General features: G+C 46.4%; 1 protein-coding gene and 1 long non-coding RNA gene across 9 annotated transcripts in view; one reads left to right on the top strand and one right to left on the bottom strand.

Moving 5' to 3' along the window:
• Window positions 1-17,795, bottom strand: part of ELK4 (ETS transcription factor ELK4) — a 26,767-nt gene extending 8,972 nt beyond the window's left edge. The window contains exons 1-4 of one of the 6 annotated variants that reach the window (XM_053209316.1): window positions 17,644-17,795; window positions 4,120-4,335; window positions 2,158-3,030; window positions 1,291-1,407 (exon numbers count right to left, since the gene is read on the bottom strand). In XM_053209316.1, coding sequence (XP_053065291.1) covers window positions 1,291-1,407; window positions 2,158-3,030; window positions 4,120-4,335; window positions 17,644-17,790 — 1,353 coding nt within the window. In that variant the 5' untranslated portion in view covers window positions 17,791-17,795. Of the gene's footprint in view, window positions 1-1,290; window positions 1,408-2,157; window positions 3,031-4,119; window positions 4,336-5,900; window positions 6,395-7,179; window positions 8,905-8,931; window positions 9,857-10,661; window positions 10,796-16,302; window positions 17,331-17,643 lie in introns of those variants that run through there. The other 5 variants (XM_053209318.1, XM_027074880.2, XM_053209317.1 and 2 more) reach the window with 5 other exon arrangements.
• Window positions 10,104-18,197, top strand: LOC106972913 (uncharacterized). 3 transcript variants are annotated; one of them, XR_003425706.2, is made up of 6 exons: window positions 10,104-10,291; window positions 14,536-14,731; window positions 15,106-15,266; window positions 16,333-16,419; window positions 17,722-17,834; window positions 17,961-18,197. It is a non-coding gene; the product is annotated as an uncharacterized LOC106972913 (long non-coding RNA). The 3 variants fall into 3 exon arrangements; XR_003425705.2 differs by having other exon boundaries at window positions 10,108-10,291; window positions 14,554-14,731; XR_003425710.2 differs by lacking the exon at window positions 14,536-14,731 and having other exon boundaries at window positions 10,110-10,291.

The raw sequence follows: 18,197 nt of genomic DNA, 5'->3' as shown, positions 1-18,197 counted from the left end.
AAAAATATGAAAAATTCTCAACGCTTTCTAGTCAATAACTTAGAATGTTTTACAAAATAAAAAAATGCAGAAGTAGGAAGATTTTTAATTTTCCTTTTTCCTTACCATTTCATTTCCAAAAGAACAAATGAAAAGTTAAATTACAAAATATAAGAAAATCTCCCAAGGAGTCTCCCCTAAATAAGTGAATGAACCAACCAAAATAAACTCTAGGAGTTAAAAAGTCTAGGTGTCTGAGGCAAAATGATGGTTAAAAGCTGTAAGACCCTTCCTATGATCTTGGCTAAGGGATAACACAATATCCATTTTTTTTTAAAGAGTTTTTTAATGTTTTATTTATTTTTGAGACAGAGCATGAGCAGGGGAAGGGCAGAGAGAGAGGGAGACACAGAATCCAAAGCCGGCTCCAGGCTCTGAGCTGTCAGCACAGGCCTGACACGGGGCTCGAACTCATGAACCGCGAGATCATGACCTGAGCCGAAGTCAGACGCTGAACTGACTGAGCCACCCAGGCGCCCCACAACATCCATTTTTTTAAATATGTATTTAAAATGTTGATAAATATCAATTCTAAATGAATGAGAAATGGGCGTATTTGATAAACTATACTCAAAATTTTTGTCTTTTAAAAAGCCTCAAGTGAAAAAAAAAAAAGCCTCAGGTAAAAGAGAAAAGCTACGTGCAGATCCTCCTGCAAATTCACACACACACACACACACACACGTGTATATTTTCTTCTTTTAAAAAAAAAAAAGAGAGAGAGAGAGATTTCTAGCATTTAAAATGACAAGGAGGGGCGCCTGGGTCGCTCAGTTGGTTAAGTACTGACTTCAGCTCAAGTCATGATCTCACGGTTTGTGGGTTCGAGCCTCACGTCAGGCTCTGTGAATGCTTGCTCAGAGCCTGGAGCCTGCTTCAGATTCTGTGTCTCCTTCTCTCTCTGCCCCTCCCCCACTTGTGCTCCGTCTCACTCTGCCTCTCAGAAATAAATAAATGTAAAAAAATAACATTTGTTTTAATCACAAGGAAAGGAAATCGGGCAGGTTCAAAATCTACAGTACCGAACAATCCCTGGTCTAACTCAAACGTACGTCACAGTGAACAATGGAAAGGAGACGTTGGCTGTATTTGTCGGAGCTGTTCGCTGGCTAGAAAACCGACACTTGGAAGGCATGTTTGTTAAACACAAGTTTTATAATGATGAAACCAAAGGGTGAAGACACTGCCTTTTGGCCCCACTCTTCGTGGACCAGGCCCCAAGTGCAAGAGACAGACCTGTGGGTGTTTTACCTGGAAGAGTGTGTTAGCACCTTGCAGCCTGGCTGGACTCAGGGGAGCAACAGGGCTGAGAGTGCTCCAGAAGTGGATACTGGAGAGCAGGGGGCTCGGCGTCAGTAAGATGGGCGTCTGCAACACACAAAACAGCAACGGTCACTGAGGACTGTTTCAACCTTATAATAATACACCAGCAGCCCTGAACCCAAACATTGTCCTAGTCTCTGCCCCAAATCTCTCCAAAATTTTATCCTGAGGGAAAGCTCAGAAATTATTTTTACTTGCTAAGAAAGGTCAAAATGTCTTCTCACCTGTCTTTTGTAGGGTCTTTCCCAAATACAGAAACCAATCTGGTCAAGTAGGGAGAAGTAACAGGTAACTAAGTCACAAACACGGTTCCCTTTAGTAACGGGCAGTCTGGGAGTCATGGATTTAAGGTTACGGGAGAGGTGACTAGAGACAAGCAAGTGAAGAAATGGCTAATGTAACTGTGCACACTTGCTACTCAACATCACACCAGTTGTTCTCACGTTTCTCAGAATGTATTGTTTTCCAGCTTTTGAGGTTATCACTGTTATTTTATAAGATACCAACCAGTTCTATAAGACCAAAAAAAAAAGAGAGAGGGAGAGGGAGAGTAGTTGCTTTAGGAGGAAGTTGGAAAATATTCATCTACTTGCAGAGACCATGAATCCTTCACAACACGACTCCAAACCTTTCACTGCAGCGATCCTGACTGGGTGAGGAACGGGGTGACTTTCACAGGGTCACAGCTAACTTTTCTAAGACAAACCTAAATAGCAGCAGGAGAACCTGATGTTATAAATTCGGGATTTGTTTAAAAAGGTGAGTCGGTGGCGCTAAAAAGAAGGGGTCAGTTACCTGGGAGAACAGCGCTGGCGTGAGAGAAGCCGTGGGGAGAGACGGGCTCAATATTCCCAGCGGGCTCGGGTCGCTGCCCGTGATCACGAGGATGGGTGCCAGCTCTAACCCTTTGGGTTTCTTGGATCTCGAGGAATTCCTTGTTTTGTCCTTTTCCAGCAAAGCTGAATCCTGGTCTTTAGGCTCCAGCGACAAGTTCTCCGGAAGTTCCATGGGCTGAGAAGCCACCGAGTCGATGTCTGTGTCAAGGTCAGGGTTAGGGCTCAGCGGCGGCGAAGGCGTCCCAGGAGGCTCCTGCACAGGAGGCGGCGCGGACGCACCAGGTGGGGTGGCAAACGCGGTCGTTACGCTGCAGGCGGAGGTCGGGGCTTCCAGGGAAGGCAGTTTGGGGGAAGCCAAAGTCTCCAACGCTTGGAGAGTTTCTTCTGAGGATGGAGAAAGGCTTGGGCCGGCCGACAGGACGGCGGCCACGGGTTCAACTGGTAGCTTCTTGGAAGGCGTTGTTACGAATTTGATGACGGACGGTGTTGGCTCCTGAGGAGGTTTCTTCTCTGCCAACTTCTCGGCTGGGTTCTCGAGCTTGATCGGTTTGAAAAGCCTCTTGTTGGAGGAGTTCAAAGAGTTGAGGGTAAAGGAGGAGTACAAGCCGGAGTGGATGTAGTCGTTGCGGCTGGAGGTCCTGGCGCCAGGCTGAGGCGGCCTCTCCCTGCCCCCGCTCTCCGCATCTCTGCAGCTGCTGGTGACTTCGCCGCAGCCTCCGGCTTCCCCGTCCCCCTCAATCCTGCCCACCGTCATTGGGTCCATTTTCAAGATCTCTGGGTAAGAGACAAACTTGTACACAAACTTCTGACCATTCACTTTTTTAATGATATTCTGTAGATAAACAAAATAAGCATTCTTACACTTTCTCATAAACTTACCTCCCACAGCTCACGCAAAAGCTGACCTAATAACAGACTCTATTTGGCAAGTAGTTTACCGAAGAGCTTCAAAACCATCTGTTTATCTAGCCACACCAAAGGCAGTTCCTACCACCGTGGAGCCCAAGTCGAGTGTTTAAGTGTCTCATTAACAACTGAACCAGTATGTTACGTAAAAGGGAGATTTCAATTGCTTAACACTCTCAACCAAATATCGGCATTAAGTCAAAAATCACTGAACTGCAACCTCAAATAGTTCCAAAGGTACAAGCCATACGCATCCTGAGGAAGCAAAAAGGAACAGAACGTTACTTCTGCTGAAGTTTCCACTTCGTTCTGAAGTTCCAGTTGTTTCTTAGACAGACAGAAAAGCTGGTTAAGATCAAGCTCTTCAGAGCGAAACAAATTAAGATCTCAGCTTCTCATTCCAATTCTATCCATTTTGAGCCACTTATTGTACCTCAGTGCCCAAGAACGTATCCAAAATAAGAAATTAAACAAAAAATAAATGTTAACTAAGAAACCAAATCTGTGCACTAACAGCTCTTCTTTAAGGTATTTGTGTTCCCTGGGTTAAATTAAAAAGTAAAAAGTAAATAAAGCTAAAACACAAGCATATGTGTGACAATTTTTAAGTCATGATATACACAAGAATGTTTCTTTTAGCCTTGAAATCTCCTATTTTCTGCTTATTCCAACCCTGTGCTCATTTTTCCTTTAAAGATGACTGCAATTAGGAACAAAATATGTATGAGGAGTGGAACTCTGCAGAAATAGAGCTGGCACACTTACACATTTCATCCCAATTCCACACTGCTGAAGTTATCAAATAAACTGGATCAAAATAATCCAAGGCAGTCTGTGATCGTTTTGCAACGTACACAAACATCGAATCGTTATGTTGCACACCTCAAGCGAATATAATGCTGTAGGTCAATTATGCCTCGATTTAAAAGAATTTGAAATTAACCAGGACATGAGTAGTTTCATAACCTCAACAGAAGAGAGGAACAGGTCTTATTCTGAGGTGGATGCGTATTACCTTTACATAATAGTATCGGAGGGCTCGGCTGAGTTTGTCGTAATTCATGTTAGGCTTGTTCTTACGAATCCCCCAGAGACGAGCCACCTCTTCTGCCTGCAAAAGCTTGAACTCCCCATCATTAGACGTCCAGCTGATCATGTGCTTGTTCTGAGGCTCCTGTAGGAGCTGAAGGAGGAACTGCCACAGGGTGATAGCACTGTCCATAGCAGTGAGCTGAAAAGAGGCAGACAGGGAAGACATGCGATGGTATTAACAGCCACCATTCCCATAACACCCTATGCCAGGCGCTGTGCTCTAAATGTATTACTTCATAGCATTCCCCCAATTACCCTACAAGACAGATACTACTGCGGCCGCGTTTTACATTTGAAACAACTGATTCAGAAAGAGTTAAGTCACTCCTTGTCCGAGGCTGCACAGGTAATTGGTGGAGCCGATGTTTAAACCCAGGCAATCTGGATCTAGAGACCAAACTCGGAAGCATGCCACACTGCTTAAGAAAAGTCTTGCTGGGAGATAAAGTGAGTTCTTTAAGTCCCGGGAGAGGTCTCGGATGACGGCCAGTCACCGGAGGACCACTGCCACTACGTTTTAACTGAAAATCTCCTCCTATCCTCCGAGACCACCCTTTCAGCATCTATACAAATCAACCCAGTTGGTTTATCTGCCAGGATGTGTGTGTGGTGTGTGTGTGTGTGTGTCACAGTGGCCCAAAGATATAGGGAATAATCTACCTGTGCTCCATTGGCCTTTCTCCTCCAAACAGTTTCCATTCTCATAAATTAATTTACATTTAAATTGGCAGCAGCGAAAATTCAACAAAATGCTCCCTGATTTATTTGACAAGTTCTATCACCATTCTGCCCACAGAGCTTCCATCTGCATAAATTACTTTTTTTTTTTTTTAAAGTAGGCTCTACGCCCAACGTGGGGCTTGAACTCACAGCCCTGAGATCAAGAGTTGCATGCTGTACCAACTGAGTCTGCCAGGCACCACCACACATCCTCTTTCATTTGATTAGTAGCCTTTATATGATTCTCAAAACATGAAATTAAAAATCTTTCAATATCTCAGGTTTCAGGAGTTCCCTGTTTCGGCCAGAGTTTCTCAGCTTTGGCCCTATTGTTCAGGCCAGATAATTCTTTGTTCCTGGAGGCTGTCCTGTGCACTAGGACAGTGAGTTTAACTCACTAGATGCCAGTAGCACCTCCTGACCTGTTGTGACAATCAAACGTGTCCCCGGCCATTGCCAGATGTTCTCCTGGGAGACAAAATCGTCCCAGTGGATACCACTGGTTTAGGCAACAGAGCTGCAAGGAAATGTCCTCACAGAGTTATTTTCTTCACAGAACTTCAAGATTCCCATTAGGAAGAATTCTTTATGGCAGAAACTCTGCCATCCCAAGAAGCACCATATATATATAGCACATCCTAAGAAGCCTGTAACTGAACTATCCACGCACAAGAAAACAAAAACCCTTCCTTCCTTTATCTAGGAATGACATCTCAATGGACCAAAATAAGACTTGAAAACAAATTAAATCAATTCCATTAAAATACTACAAAAATAGGTAATTTGGTTGACATCAAAATGTAAAACTTTTGAGCTGCAAACAATATTGTCAGGTGAAAAGACAATCCTCAGAATGGGAGAAAATATTTTCAAATAAGAGGCTTGTATCAGAAATATATAAAGAATTCTTACAATGAAAAAAAAAAAAGAAGTAAAGGAAGGTGCAAAGACATCTCTTCAAAGAAGACACACAAACTAGGGCACCTGGGTGGCTCAGTCGATTAAAGCACCGACTTCGACTCAGGTCATGATGTCGCAGTTAAAGAGTTCCAGCGTGCGTCTGGCTCTGTGCTGACAGCTCAGAGCCTGGAGTCTGCTTCAGATTCGGTGTCTCCCTTTCTCTCTGCCCCTCCCGCACTTGTGCTCTGTCTCTGTCACTCTCAAAACTGAGCATTTTTTAAAAAGCGTACAAAGAATAATTAATTTTTTAAAAAAGACAAATTGACAATAAGCTCATGAAAAGATCCTCAACATTAGTTATTAGGGAACTGAAAATCAAAACCACATAAGATACCACGCCACACCTACTAGGATGGCTATAATCAATAAGACGGACAATAACAAGTATTGGCTAGGATGTGTCGAGAGTGAAACCCTCATGCATTGCTGGCAAGAATGTAAAACGGGATAGCCACTTTGGAAAACTGTGATACTTCCTCAAAATGCTAAACAGAAATACGATCCAGCTATTCGGCTCCTAGGTACATACCCAAGAGAACCGAAAATACATGTCCAACAGACACACTTGCACAGGAATGGTCACAGCAGCATCATTCTAGAATATCCAAAAAGTAGAAACAACTCAAATGTCCATCAACAATGATGAATGGACAAGCAAAATGTGGTGTGACTACTGGAATATTATTCAGCCGTAAAAAACAGACTTTAGGGGCACCTGGGTGGCTCCGTCGGTTAAGCGGCCGACTTCAGCTCAGGTCACCATCTCGCGGTCCGTGAGTTCGAGCCCCGCGTCGGGCTCTGGGCTGATGGCTCAGAGCCTGGAGCCTGCTTCCAATTCTGTGTCTCCCTCTCTCTCTGCCCCTCCCCTGCTCATGCTCTGTCTCTCTCGGTCTCAAAAATAAATAAACGTTAAAAAAAAAAAAAAAACAGACTTCAGTATTGGTACATGCTACAACATGGACAAACCTGAAAACATTGTGTTAAGTGAAAGACACCAGCCACAAAGGCCACATAATTTTATTTCGATTTATATGAAATGTTCAGAATAGGCAAATGTATCAGACACAATGTAGATCCCAGGTTGCCAGGAGCTAGGTGGAGAGAAGAATGGGGAGTGACTGCTTATGGGATGATATAAATAAAAGACTGCAATGGTGGTTACACAACTCCTTGAATACACTAAAACCACTGTCTTGTACAACTTAAGTAGATGAATTTTATCTCAAAGATGTTAAAAACACTACAAACATTACAAAAGCACGGGCCTCAAAAGCCTAATTCTAACAATGTGTATGTAACTCACAAAGGATAGGGTCCTTAAGGGTCAACTTCAACTATTTCCGCTCCCAAAAAAGGCAGGAGGAACCGAAGTGGAAGATTTCTGGGTTCCCGTAACTTTTCTGAGACACTCAAAAATGTCTTCCAATAATCCTCACTCGTCCCTTTGAAGCCGGCTGTGCAGATATGGTCATCCAAAAGCAGAGATGGGAAAATAATAAAGAACAGAAAGCAGGAGATGTCCCCAGTCACACAGTTAATGGAGAAGCTGAGGCCATGAGTCCAAGTCTTCCATCAGAGTCACACTCTGTTCACCAGGGAAACCACTCCCTGGATGCCTAACAGCATTCCTGCCAGCAGCTGGGTATAAAGAAGTATTACATATTAGATACTAAGTGACAACAGCTTAGAACTATGAAGTGCAACTTTAATATTAAGTAACCATGTCCGCTAATCTCTGCCATGGCCTCACTTAAACTGAGTTGAAAAGGTAGTTTTAGGGGCACCTGGCTGCTTGGTTAAGCGTCCAATTCTTGATCTCAGCTCAGGTCATGATCTCACGGTTCATGGGTTTAGGCCCATGAATTGTCAGGCTCTACACTGACAGTGTGGAGCCTGCTTGGGATTCTCTCTCTCCCTCTCTCTCTCTCTCAAAATAAATAAACTTTAAAAAATAAAAATTAGGGGCGCCTGGGTGGCTCAGTTGGTTAAGTGTCCGACTTCGGCTCAGGTCATGACCTCATGGGTCATGGGTTCGAGCCCCACGTCGGGCTCTGTGCCGACAGCTCAGAGCCTGGAGCCTGCTTTGGACTCTGTGTCTCCCTCTCTCTGTCCCTCCTTCACTGATGCGCTCTCTTTCTCTCTCTCTCAAAATTAAACATTAAAAATAAATAATAATAATAAAATTTTTAAAAAGTGGTTTTATATTATGATCCATCAAGTATGGGGGGGTATCATTTCTCTCAATTTACCAGAGATAATGATGCCTGTTTACGGCTTTTAATTACATATGTCTAACACCTAAATGATTTGTTTTCAGTCTAAACCTGTTCAAAGTACTTTCTAATAAATTTTTAGCTTAACCAAAGAACTGTCTCCATATTTCCAGACATCATCTTCATATCAATAATGCTTATGGGGTTGGGATGTGGGCGTGTGTGTGTGTGTGTGTGTGTGAGAGAGAGAGAGAGAGGAAGAGAGAACACCAGTGGGAGGGGAAAGGGAAAGGGGAGTAGGGGAGAGAGGGAAGGGAAAAAGAGAACTGAATCTCAAAACAATCACAAATTTGGTACCTCTAATTCCGTTTGTTTTTGGAAAAATTCCCAAACGAAATCCGAGAATATTAATACCTATCACATAGACAATGCATGGATCCTACAGGTTAATAGCAGCTAAGATATGCACACAAAGACACACATAACCATCCACATCGCCACCACGAGCACACAGGTGCCGTCCTGAGCGGAGGGGAGGCTCCGGAAAGTACGGAGGCTCCCAAAGGGGCTCGGGGTACACCTTCCAACTTCCATCTTCCCAAGCTGGTTACTAGGGGGCCAGGGCACGGACAGAGTCAAGTGCTGGTGGGCGCTACTTCAGGCCGAACTTAGCTGCCCTGGGAAACGCTGAGGCTTCTTTAGGGCTCAGCAGCGCCTCCGGGAGAGGAGGTTGTGGAGAATCAAAGAAAAAAGGCCTTGTGGTTTTGGAATGAAGTACTGGAAAAGAATTGTCTTTTCCCAAAAACTAACAAAGATATAAAATGGACATCTCCAGTGGGTACCTTAAAGGAATGTTTTCTTCATTCAAGTTTAACAACAGGTTATACTCTTTGACTGAAAAGTTGGTGAACCTCTGCGTATACAGTCAGGTTGAGCCTCTTCATTTTAGTTCCTAAACGTGTGCTACTGACATGAAATTCAATGATTTCCTCAGCCATAAAAAAGAACGAAAAGGAAAAAAAAAATCCAGAAGACAATTAAAAACGTGAAACGAAAAAACAAAAAATACAAATACTTTTATTCTAGCTACTTATCAATAAAAACCTTTACTTTCCTTCACAGGAAAACCCACGTTTTCTAAAATGACAATTTTAAAAGAGTTCTTCAGAAGTCTGATGAGGGAAAGAAATACGTGTTGCAAATCAAAGAACTGATTTTTGAGGAGTTAATGTTGAAAACATAATTGATTCTACCTTGACACTTGAAAGGTAGCTCTATCCCAATGCTAAGCTGAAAGAAGGTATGTTGACATAACCTATTAGGGAAAGGAAGTCTCCAGTAAATGAAACTTTTTCCACCCTAAACATGTTTATAATACACATAGTCCAGTTGCTGCGGTGACCCACAGCCCGACTATTTTTCAGAAACAGCAGCCAAAACCCAAATAATAAAGGTCTCCAAATTCAGCGTGCTGCTTCAATAAAGCAAAACCAAATTATGAAATGTATCAAGACTTGTTTTGAATCAAAATCATCATCGTTGAAAAATAATCAGGAGTCTCTTAACTGCACCCTATATTAAAACAATAGTAAAAGCATAGCTCCATTGTGGTAGAACTCGAAGGCAGTATTTCCCTAAGAACATAATGAATTTCACTCATGCAGGGAGAAAGGAATGCCTGACGGGGAAGGGGTGGTGAAGGGGTGGGAAACTGAATCACAGCTACATGTTAACGAAAACACCGCTGACAGTCCTAAATATTAAAGCACCGAGTCTTCCACGTAGCGGGGTGGTGGCTGGGAGACGGCAAAGACATGAATTGTCGAGATAAGGAGTAAGACTCCAGAGTCTTCAGGTGAATGCCCTAAACTTCAAACAGCAACATCCGGGGGAAAAGTCAACTGTGTATCCTTTGACTAGTTCAGTCAACAATACCCCTGATTTCCTGCCGAGGCCACTTAATAGCCCGCCCCCCCAAAGGCGTTTCCAATTGACCTTCCCAGGAACCTAGAAACGACCAGCCTCGCCGCAGCTGTACCTTAAGCGGAAAGTAAAGGGGGCAGGGGGCTCGCGGGAGAGAAGTAGAAAAAGAAATGAAACTTGACACCGGATGAATAGCGAACTTGGGGAGAGGCAGAGACTCGGGTGACCGTGTGCCCCGGAGCAAAGTCCGGGGAAGAGCCGCAAACTCACGCGGCCTCGGTAAGCACTGAATTACTGTACTTTCATTTTCCAACTTCCTGTCAGCACAAAGAGTCAGAATTCGCCCCCCCCCCTCCCCGAGGCAAAAAGCCACTGCCACCCGGCGCCCCAGGGACCTCGCGGGACTAAATAAGGGGCGAAGCAGGGGACGGGACGCGCCGAAGTCCACCTGCGCGCCGCGGGGCAGCGGGCGGGGCAGGTCCCAGGGGAGCGCGTGCCCGCCCGCCCCCGCCGCCACGCTCACTTCCTGTTGTGCCGCCTGCCCCCCGGGCCCCGGCCTCCGCCCCCGCTCCCCGCGGCTGGGGGGCGGCGGCCGCGAGCACCCGACGGGGCGCGGGATGGACGGGGGCGCGCGGGGCCGGCCGCTCACCGAGGCCGCGCGCGGGGCTCCCTCCGGGTTTCCGCCTCGAGCGCGATGCTTCTCTCCGCCCGCCGCCTCCTCACGCTGGGAGTTCGAGGACGGCGCGGCGGCCGCGGCGACCCCCGAGGCGGAGCCGGAGAAGGCGGCGGCGGCCCAGCCGAGCCCGCCGGGTGCCCGCAGCCGCCCGCATCGCCCGCCGCCGCCGCGCCCGCCGGGGCTCCTCGCGCCCCGCCCTCCCCGCCCCCGCACGCGGCGGTGGCGGCGGCGGCAGCGGCACGGGTCGTGGGGCCGCTACCCGCCGGGCGCGCGCTCGGGGCGTTCCTCGCCGGGGCCCGGCCTGCCAGTCTCTCCGCGGCCGCCGCCACTCTCAAACCCCCCGGCTGCGTCCGGGCCCCTCCCAGGCGCCGTAGCCGCCGCGCGTCACTTCCGGGGGCGGGAAGGGTGGGGTGGCTGTGGGAGTAAGACTGAGAACTGCGGCCGTCCAGAGCCCCGGGTCCGGGGGTCCGGGAGTCCGGGGGTCCCGGGGTCCCGGGAAGCGGGTGTGCGCGTGGGCGCAGTGAGGGTGCCCCCTGGAGCTCCGCACTGGCCGCTCTCCGCCGGACTGAGTGGCTACTAACAGCTTGCTGAAGCGCCCGACAGAGTAGCAGCACCAAAGCTGCCATTTGTGCGGGGGGGGGGGGGGACACCTCGGACGGCCTGGGGCCTCACCGCATCTCCCGCGCCCGATAGTGGAGGTGGCGCTCGCCGGGACCACCTTTGTTGTTGCTAAGCTGAAGCGTGAGGGCTTCTCTCTCCCGGGCCACTTGTCCTGCCTTGCCCCTGGCTAGATGGACGGGGGAGTTGGTGCCACTGCAGCTTGTTCATCCAAGTACCTGCTCCCAGGACGCTAAGAACACCCCCAGTGAATATTATGTCGGCACTGTGGCTCGCTAGCTCGGGGACTGACAAATGGAGTCAGACCTGGAATCCAGTCGTGGCCTTGTCCCTCACTAACTCCCAGATCTTAGTAACTTTAACCTCCCCAAAGCTTCATCATTTGTAAAATGGAGAGAACCCAGTCTCAGAGTTGTGATGATTAAAGCAGATAAGGTGCATAAGTCACCTAGCAGAGTTTCTACCACATAGGCTCAAGTAAATAGACTTCCTAAGGAATCAAGCCACACTTGGTATTAGCGACTAGTTGAGTAATTTAGCAGCAGCAAAAGAGATGTGCAGTCTGTAAGCTGGACTGCTGAACCCTCGCATATTCTTTTTAACAAGAAGCCAACTAGGCCGATGTCTGAGTTACTTGGTCATATAGTAGCTGTAAGACCTGCAGTGAGTTACTTAACCTCTCTGAACCTCAGTTCCTCATGTTAAATGAAGATGATAATGTGCAGCGTTGCTGAAAAGATCAAATGAGATAAAGACTATAATGTGCTTCATGCATTTCCTGGCACATAGTAGACACCCAGTAAACGATGATATCATTTACTTTTGCCTCCACTCACCCCCCCCCCGTTGAATTCAATTGAATTCAATTGAATCAATAAAATTAATTGAACTCACAGAGTAAAATATGATCCTATAATCCCTGTGTAGGCTTTTAGAAGAGAATTGGCACTTCATTTTATTTCCAACCTCCTGCCCTAGTACAGAGTAATTGTAACACGGAGGCATTCCTGTAAGACCGGCGCTACCAAAAGATGTTAGCTTTCTAAAAATAATTTCACCAGAGGATGTAAACATATTTTCATTAAGAGGAAACCTGCAATAACTGAAAAACACCAGCACTCTTGGCCTCTGATATAAAAAATTTTCCTTACAGCAGTTTCCATTTTAGAAACCGAGAGGAAAAAATAAGAATTATTAAGGTAGGCTATTTAAAATACACTCTTGGAAACATTTGTTTATAGAAAGATTTCATTCTAAACCTTGTCTCAAGAACAGTTAAGGCTAGTGGAGCTCTTCTACAGACTAGCCTGTTCTCCCCAAGCTACAGTAAACATCTGATTCAGCCCCAGGGTCTATTGTATCACAACCCCTTTAACACTGAGCTGATAGTATTGTCAATTGCAGTGTATTTTTGGAAGAGATCCTACTTTGGGAGTTCTTAAATTAGTCCTAGAAAGTCTGCTTTTAAATTGACTTTTTTTTTTTTTTTTTAAATAGTACATGTTGACAGCAGAGAAACTTAGAAGATAAGTCAGATTTCAGATTAGTGAACTTGGGGGGGGGGTATTGTGCCTGCTTTTCCCACTCAAGATTCTATAAATACAGAATCTCTCTCCATGGTTCCTCACACAACAGATGGTTGTTTTTGCAAACTCCATGGTGGTTATGTTGCTTTTTTGTTACTTTGGTCACTTTCTCACTCAATAGGTAGATTTCCAATGGTAGCCTTGGCTACTCAGGGCTATGCCAATTAAATTTGCAGATTTTCTTTAAACACTTAATATGTGTTTTTCTGCTTGAACTGCCCTAAAATTGTGTTTTTTAGGCAATCGAGTTATCCCAGCCCTGCCAGCCCTGCTCCCCTAATTTAATTACATTTCCTATCCCAAGAACACCTAGTTCTTAGGATTATTTCTTCTGAAAGCAACTTCCCTTTCCCTCTCTTCGTTTTCACTGCTTCATCATTACAGAGGAATATTTCATGGACTCTGACTGAGCAAGCATGGAACCATCATCCGATTGCCTGTTCTGTCTTCCCCAGCGATGTCTTGTAGCACATGAAATAAACAAGAGAGAACTTTAGGTCAGAGGAAGCGTCAACACCCCCAGATAGGGTCAGATGTGAAGTATGGCTGACACGAAAGAATAAAAATCTGGGATTTCTGGGTTCTAGCTTTTCAATCTCCCTAAACTCCAGACTTGATCTTCTTGAGAAAATCGTTATGACTTATCCCTTCTGGGCCTCACTTTCAACATCTTTAAAAAATAAAAGATATTCATACCTTTCAGCTTGTAGTCTGTGGTGGATGGAGGAAAAGAAGAAGACAGTCGATCGAACTATGCTTTGAGTACTCATTGAATGACCCTATAGTTATGACATTTGTAGGACTTGAAATGGCAAGGTTATCACCGAAAACAGAATTCAGGCTAACTGGATACTGAATATGGCAGCATTTGCCAACCCCGCTACCTGCCAAGGCCCTAAAATTCACCAAAGACAACCAGTAACATGCTGGTTAGAAGTATCTTTACACTAAGACTATTTTTCTGGGCAAAGAAGTTCCGTCCCCAACAATAAGACTTATAATCAGAGGCTATTCAAGGTCCAGAGAAAAACCCACGAAAAGGTCCTTGAATAAGGTATTTGTAGCCTCTGAACTATGAGGGAAGCTCATGGAAAAATCTTTCAGCCCTAGCTGTAATCTTCACCCAACTCCCTGTTTTCCCAGAGAGGACGTGACAAGACATGACTTATTGCAGTTACGTGCCTGGGGCGTAGTACCTGCCTAACACATTTCATGACCTATCCCAAACACACCTCAAAAATAACTGCATATTCTTTTCTTCATTGGAATCTACACCCAGCCTACTTCTTTCCTCCTCCACTAAGGTTTTTTTTTAACTTGAAACAATTTTATTGGTCTTTGAAACAGGTACTTTCTCTTAGCTGTGAAAATTGATACAGGATATGTACTAGAGAAAAAGAACAGAACCGATCACCTCTCTCCTAATTGCCCTTTGCAAAAGATGCAACTTGATTGACAAAAGTTCATGAAATCCACCTTGTGGGTAACCATATAAGATTCTGTGTGGTTTGACTAACTCATTGTAGGATACGTACTTCTCTGAATTCTAAGCCAGAAGTTTTGCTTCCTCTCTTGTGTGTTTTATGGCAACTGACCTGAAAATTTTTTTCACTTAAAATTAATTCAGATATGACCACCGAAAGGTTTTGTTCATTTTTTAGGAATTGTCGGTCGTGGACCAGCGACACTGGCACCCTCAGAGACCATTATTACTATCCACGACTTCCATAGATTTTAGAGTCCCCCCACCCCCTGCATTATCTCTTTTGATCCTGTTGACATAGACAAAGAATTCAGCTAAGGATCCAGAGATGCTGGGGAAGGAAAAGTCAGGCTGGGGTAAGTGCAGCTTTTACAGCGGTGTGCTTTGTGGTAAGGAGGGAGAGGGAGGGAAATTACCACCTCCCACCGCATTCAGGAACATTTCCGGAAAGAGGTGGAGTTTGAAAGACTTGGTGCTAATTCAAAAATGTGTAATGCCAGCTTTTTTCTGCCTTACTTTATTTATCCAGCTGCGAAACAAAATTAGTTTTGCCATGCTAAAGAACGCATAGCTGGTGAGTTGGATACCCACTTCAGAAGTGGGACACAGCCACCGGCTTCCCTCCTTCAGACTCTCAAGGAAGAAAATTTGAATTCTGTCTAGGCTCACCCCATAAAATTGGGAAATTGTTGGTCTACAGGGCTTAATCCCCCCTCCTTCTTTCTCTCAGATTCTCCCTGCTTCTCAGAAAATGCAGCTGTGATGCATGTAACCGATTATGTCTAGAGATCAGACTCCAATGACAGAGCCCGGAAGTGGAGGGAGAACAGGGGCTCTCCTATGATGGAAAAGAATCCGATGACAAGGTCTCATGGAGCAAAGAGAATTCTGGTTAGGTTTTCTTTGGAATTCTATCCCTGCCCTGTGTGTGTATACCTTATCTGTGTTTTTCTGCTTCCTCCCCAGCCCCAGCCCTCTCCCTCGGCCTTATTTTTCTTTCCCTGTCTACTTTTCCTTTCCCTTAATATTTTTAAAGCTTATTTATTCACTTATTTTGGTAATCTCTACACCCAATGTGGGGTCAAAGTAAGGAACCCAAGGTCAAGAGTCACATGCTCTTCCAACCTAGCCAGCCCGGCACCCCTTTCCCTTTTTACCTCTCTGCCTTCACCCTGCCACTGGCAGCCTTGAGAATTTATTAGCCGTGAAAAGTGGTCCTTAGGCCTGAGAAGATTTCATATCAATAAATATATCTTTGGGAGCACAGGGCTGGCTCAGTTGGTAGGGCATGTGACTCTTGATCTCAGGGTTGTGAGTTCAAGCTTCACGTTGAGGGCAGAGTTTACTTAGCAAAGAAAGAAAGACAGAGAGAGAGGGAGGGAGGGAGGGAGAGAGAGAGAGAAAGAAAGAAAGAAAGAAAGAAAGAAAGAAAGAAAGAAAGAAAGGGGAAGAAAGGAAGAAAAGAGAGGGAGGAAGAAAGGAAGGAAGAATTAAGCAATGCTTTATAAAATATATATGTAATTTTTAAACTGTGTGCCGAGCACTGCAGTGGACACAGGAGATGCAAAGATGACCGAGACCAGTCTCTTTCTTTAGAAGTTTCTAAAAGAGGAGGGGCTACAACCCATTGTGACACAGGAGGGGGTGTTAGTTAAATAGGGGTGAAGACTGTGCTGGGGGAAGGGAGGAAGGTCAGAGGCTCCTGGCGTCCTGGGAGGGGGGTACTTGGAGGAAGCGGGAGAGGGTTTGGAGGGCAACGTTCTGTTTGGGATGCTCTGCCTGTTCCCCTGCCCAGCTGGGCTCATGGGGCCGGCTCCTACGTTAGGTCTCAGCTCAGCTCCGATGTCACCTGCTCTAGGGTGTGTGACCTCCACTGTCTTCTGTGGCGGCCAGCGCTGACCCTGCTCGTGGCCTTCACCACGCTCACCTTAAGTTTCTCCTCTGTTCCACCCTTCAGACCGAGTCCTCCAGAGGAGAGCCTAGATCTCAGTCACCTTTCCAGTCCGGGACGCGGTGGCGCAGGCCCTCTGCCAGGTGCTGCTCAGTAAGTACTAACGGGGCGACTAGATCAGCGGGGCCAAGGGGGGCCCGGGCGCAGCCCAGCGTTGCTGACCGGAGGTGCAGGTGCGCCAGACCCAAAGCTTGAGCCCGCCCCCCTCGCTTCCTCTGCTCGGGGCCTCTCCCGGGTCCTGAGTTCTCACCTCTCCATCCTGCCGGTCAGCACAGTGGCTCTCGCCTGTCCCAAGAAAACTTCCCCTTCAACCATCAGCCTATCTTTTCCTCCCTTTCAGTATCAAACTTCAAAAAATAATGGTTTCTATTTGCGGCCCACACTTGCTCAGCTTCCACTCACTCTCCAATCTCCCGGACATGTCTGCTGTCCCCACCACTGACTCTTTGAGGCACCACCCCACCCACCGTCTCCCAGTCCTCCTCAGGCCCAGCTTAAGACATCCCCTCTTTAGGTAAACACTCTCTGACCTCCAAAGCAGGCTTAGGTGTCCTGTCTTGGTGCCTTCCAGAAGACGCTGGGCTCTCTTGGCCTCCATGATTCTCCCTCTAGCTCTCTAACCAGTTTTTGTCTACTCTGTCTTTGGGATGTGGTCCCTCGATTCACGCCCCACGCGGGACCTCATTCTCTCCAAGGCTTTCTTCACCACCCAAAATGCTGAGGACCCCCAACCTTTATTTCTGACCCCAAATTCTCCCCTGGCCTCTGGATCCCTGTCTCCCATTTCCTACAGGGTTTCTCCTTCTGAATATCCTCATAACCTTTCCATCTCAGAATATATGACTTGAGGGGCGCCTGGGTGGCTCAGTCAGTTAATCGTCCAACTTCGGCTCAGGTCATGATCTCGTGGTTCGTGGGTTGGAGCCCCGCATCGGGCTCTGTGCTGACAGCTTGGAGCCTGGAGCCTGCTTCGGAGTCTGTGTCTCCCTCTCTCTCTGTCCCTCCCCTGCTCTCTCTCCCTCTCTCTCTCTCTCTTTCAAATACAACTAAACATTAAAGTATACACATGTACATGTACATATATACATGTATATATGTACATGTATATATATGTACATATATATGTATATATATGCACATATATATATATATATATACCTTGAACTCATTGCCTATACCTGCCACCTGAACCAAATCCTCCTTCCTTTTCCAACTGAAAGTGCCACCCGGACCGCTCAGGTACCCTAACCGTTCCTTCTTCCTCACCCTCCATACGCATTCCGTGGTCTGTTGTACCTCCTCTCTAGAATATCTCACATCCATCCCCTCCCCAGGGCTCTCAGTGTCTCTTGCCAGGACTACGGCAAGCCTTCTGCTTTCTCTCCCGGCTTCCAGGCATGTCAGCCCACGTCCACACTGCCACGAGGGAACCTTCTGGAACACACACTTGACTGCGACACTCATCTGTTTCAGAGTGTCCAACAATTGATTTCCGTGCTGCTTCCAAGGTAAAGTCCAAACTCGAACCTGACAGACCTGTGATGGGCAAGGTTTAAAGGCCACGTCACCCTTCTGGTGATCATCACTAATCACTGTTTTGGTCAGTGACCCTTTCCATTCCGATCCCTTTTCAGCCTAATCCAGCCTCACGAACTACAGGCCCTCGAACACGTCCAACACCACCAGGACTCCAGGCTTTCGTCAATACTGCTCTCTCAGCCTGGACCGTCCCCTCCACTCCACACAGTTCCCTGAAAGCGAACAGTGTGGCTGTCATCTTCGCACAACCCGTGTGTCCCAGCCTTGTGCCTGGCACATAATAGGGACTTAGTAACTTTTGAATAAAGAGCTCCCAGGTTTTTAAAAAAAAA

Source organism: Acinonyx jubatus, chromosome E4 (genome assembly GCF_027475565.1).
Source record: "Acinonyx jubatus isolate Ajub_Pintada_27869175 chromosome E4, VMU_Ajub_asm_v1.0, whole genome shotgun sequence".
NCBI lineage: Eukaryota > Metazoa > Chordata > Mammalia > Carnivora > Felidae > Acinonyx > Acinonyx jubatus.
Note: the sequence above shows the minus strand (reverse complement) of the source record. Positions and strands in the feature narration are given on the sequence as shown.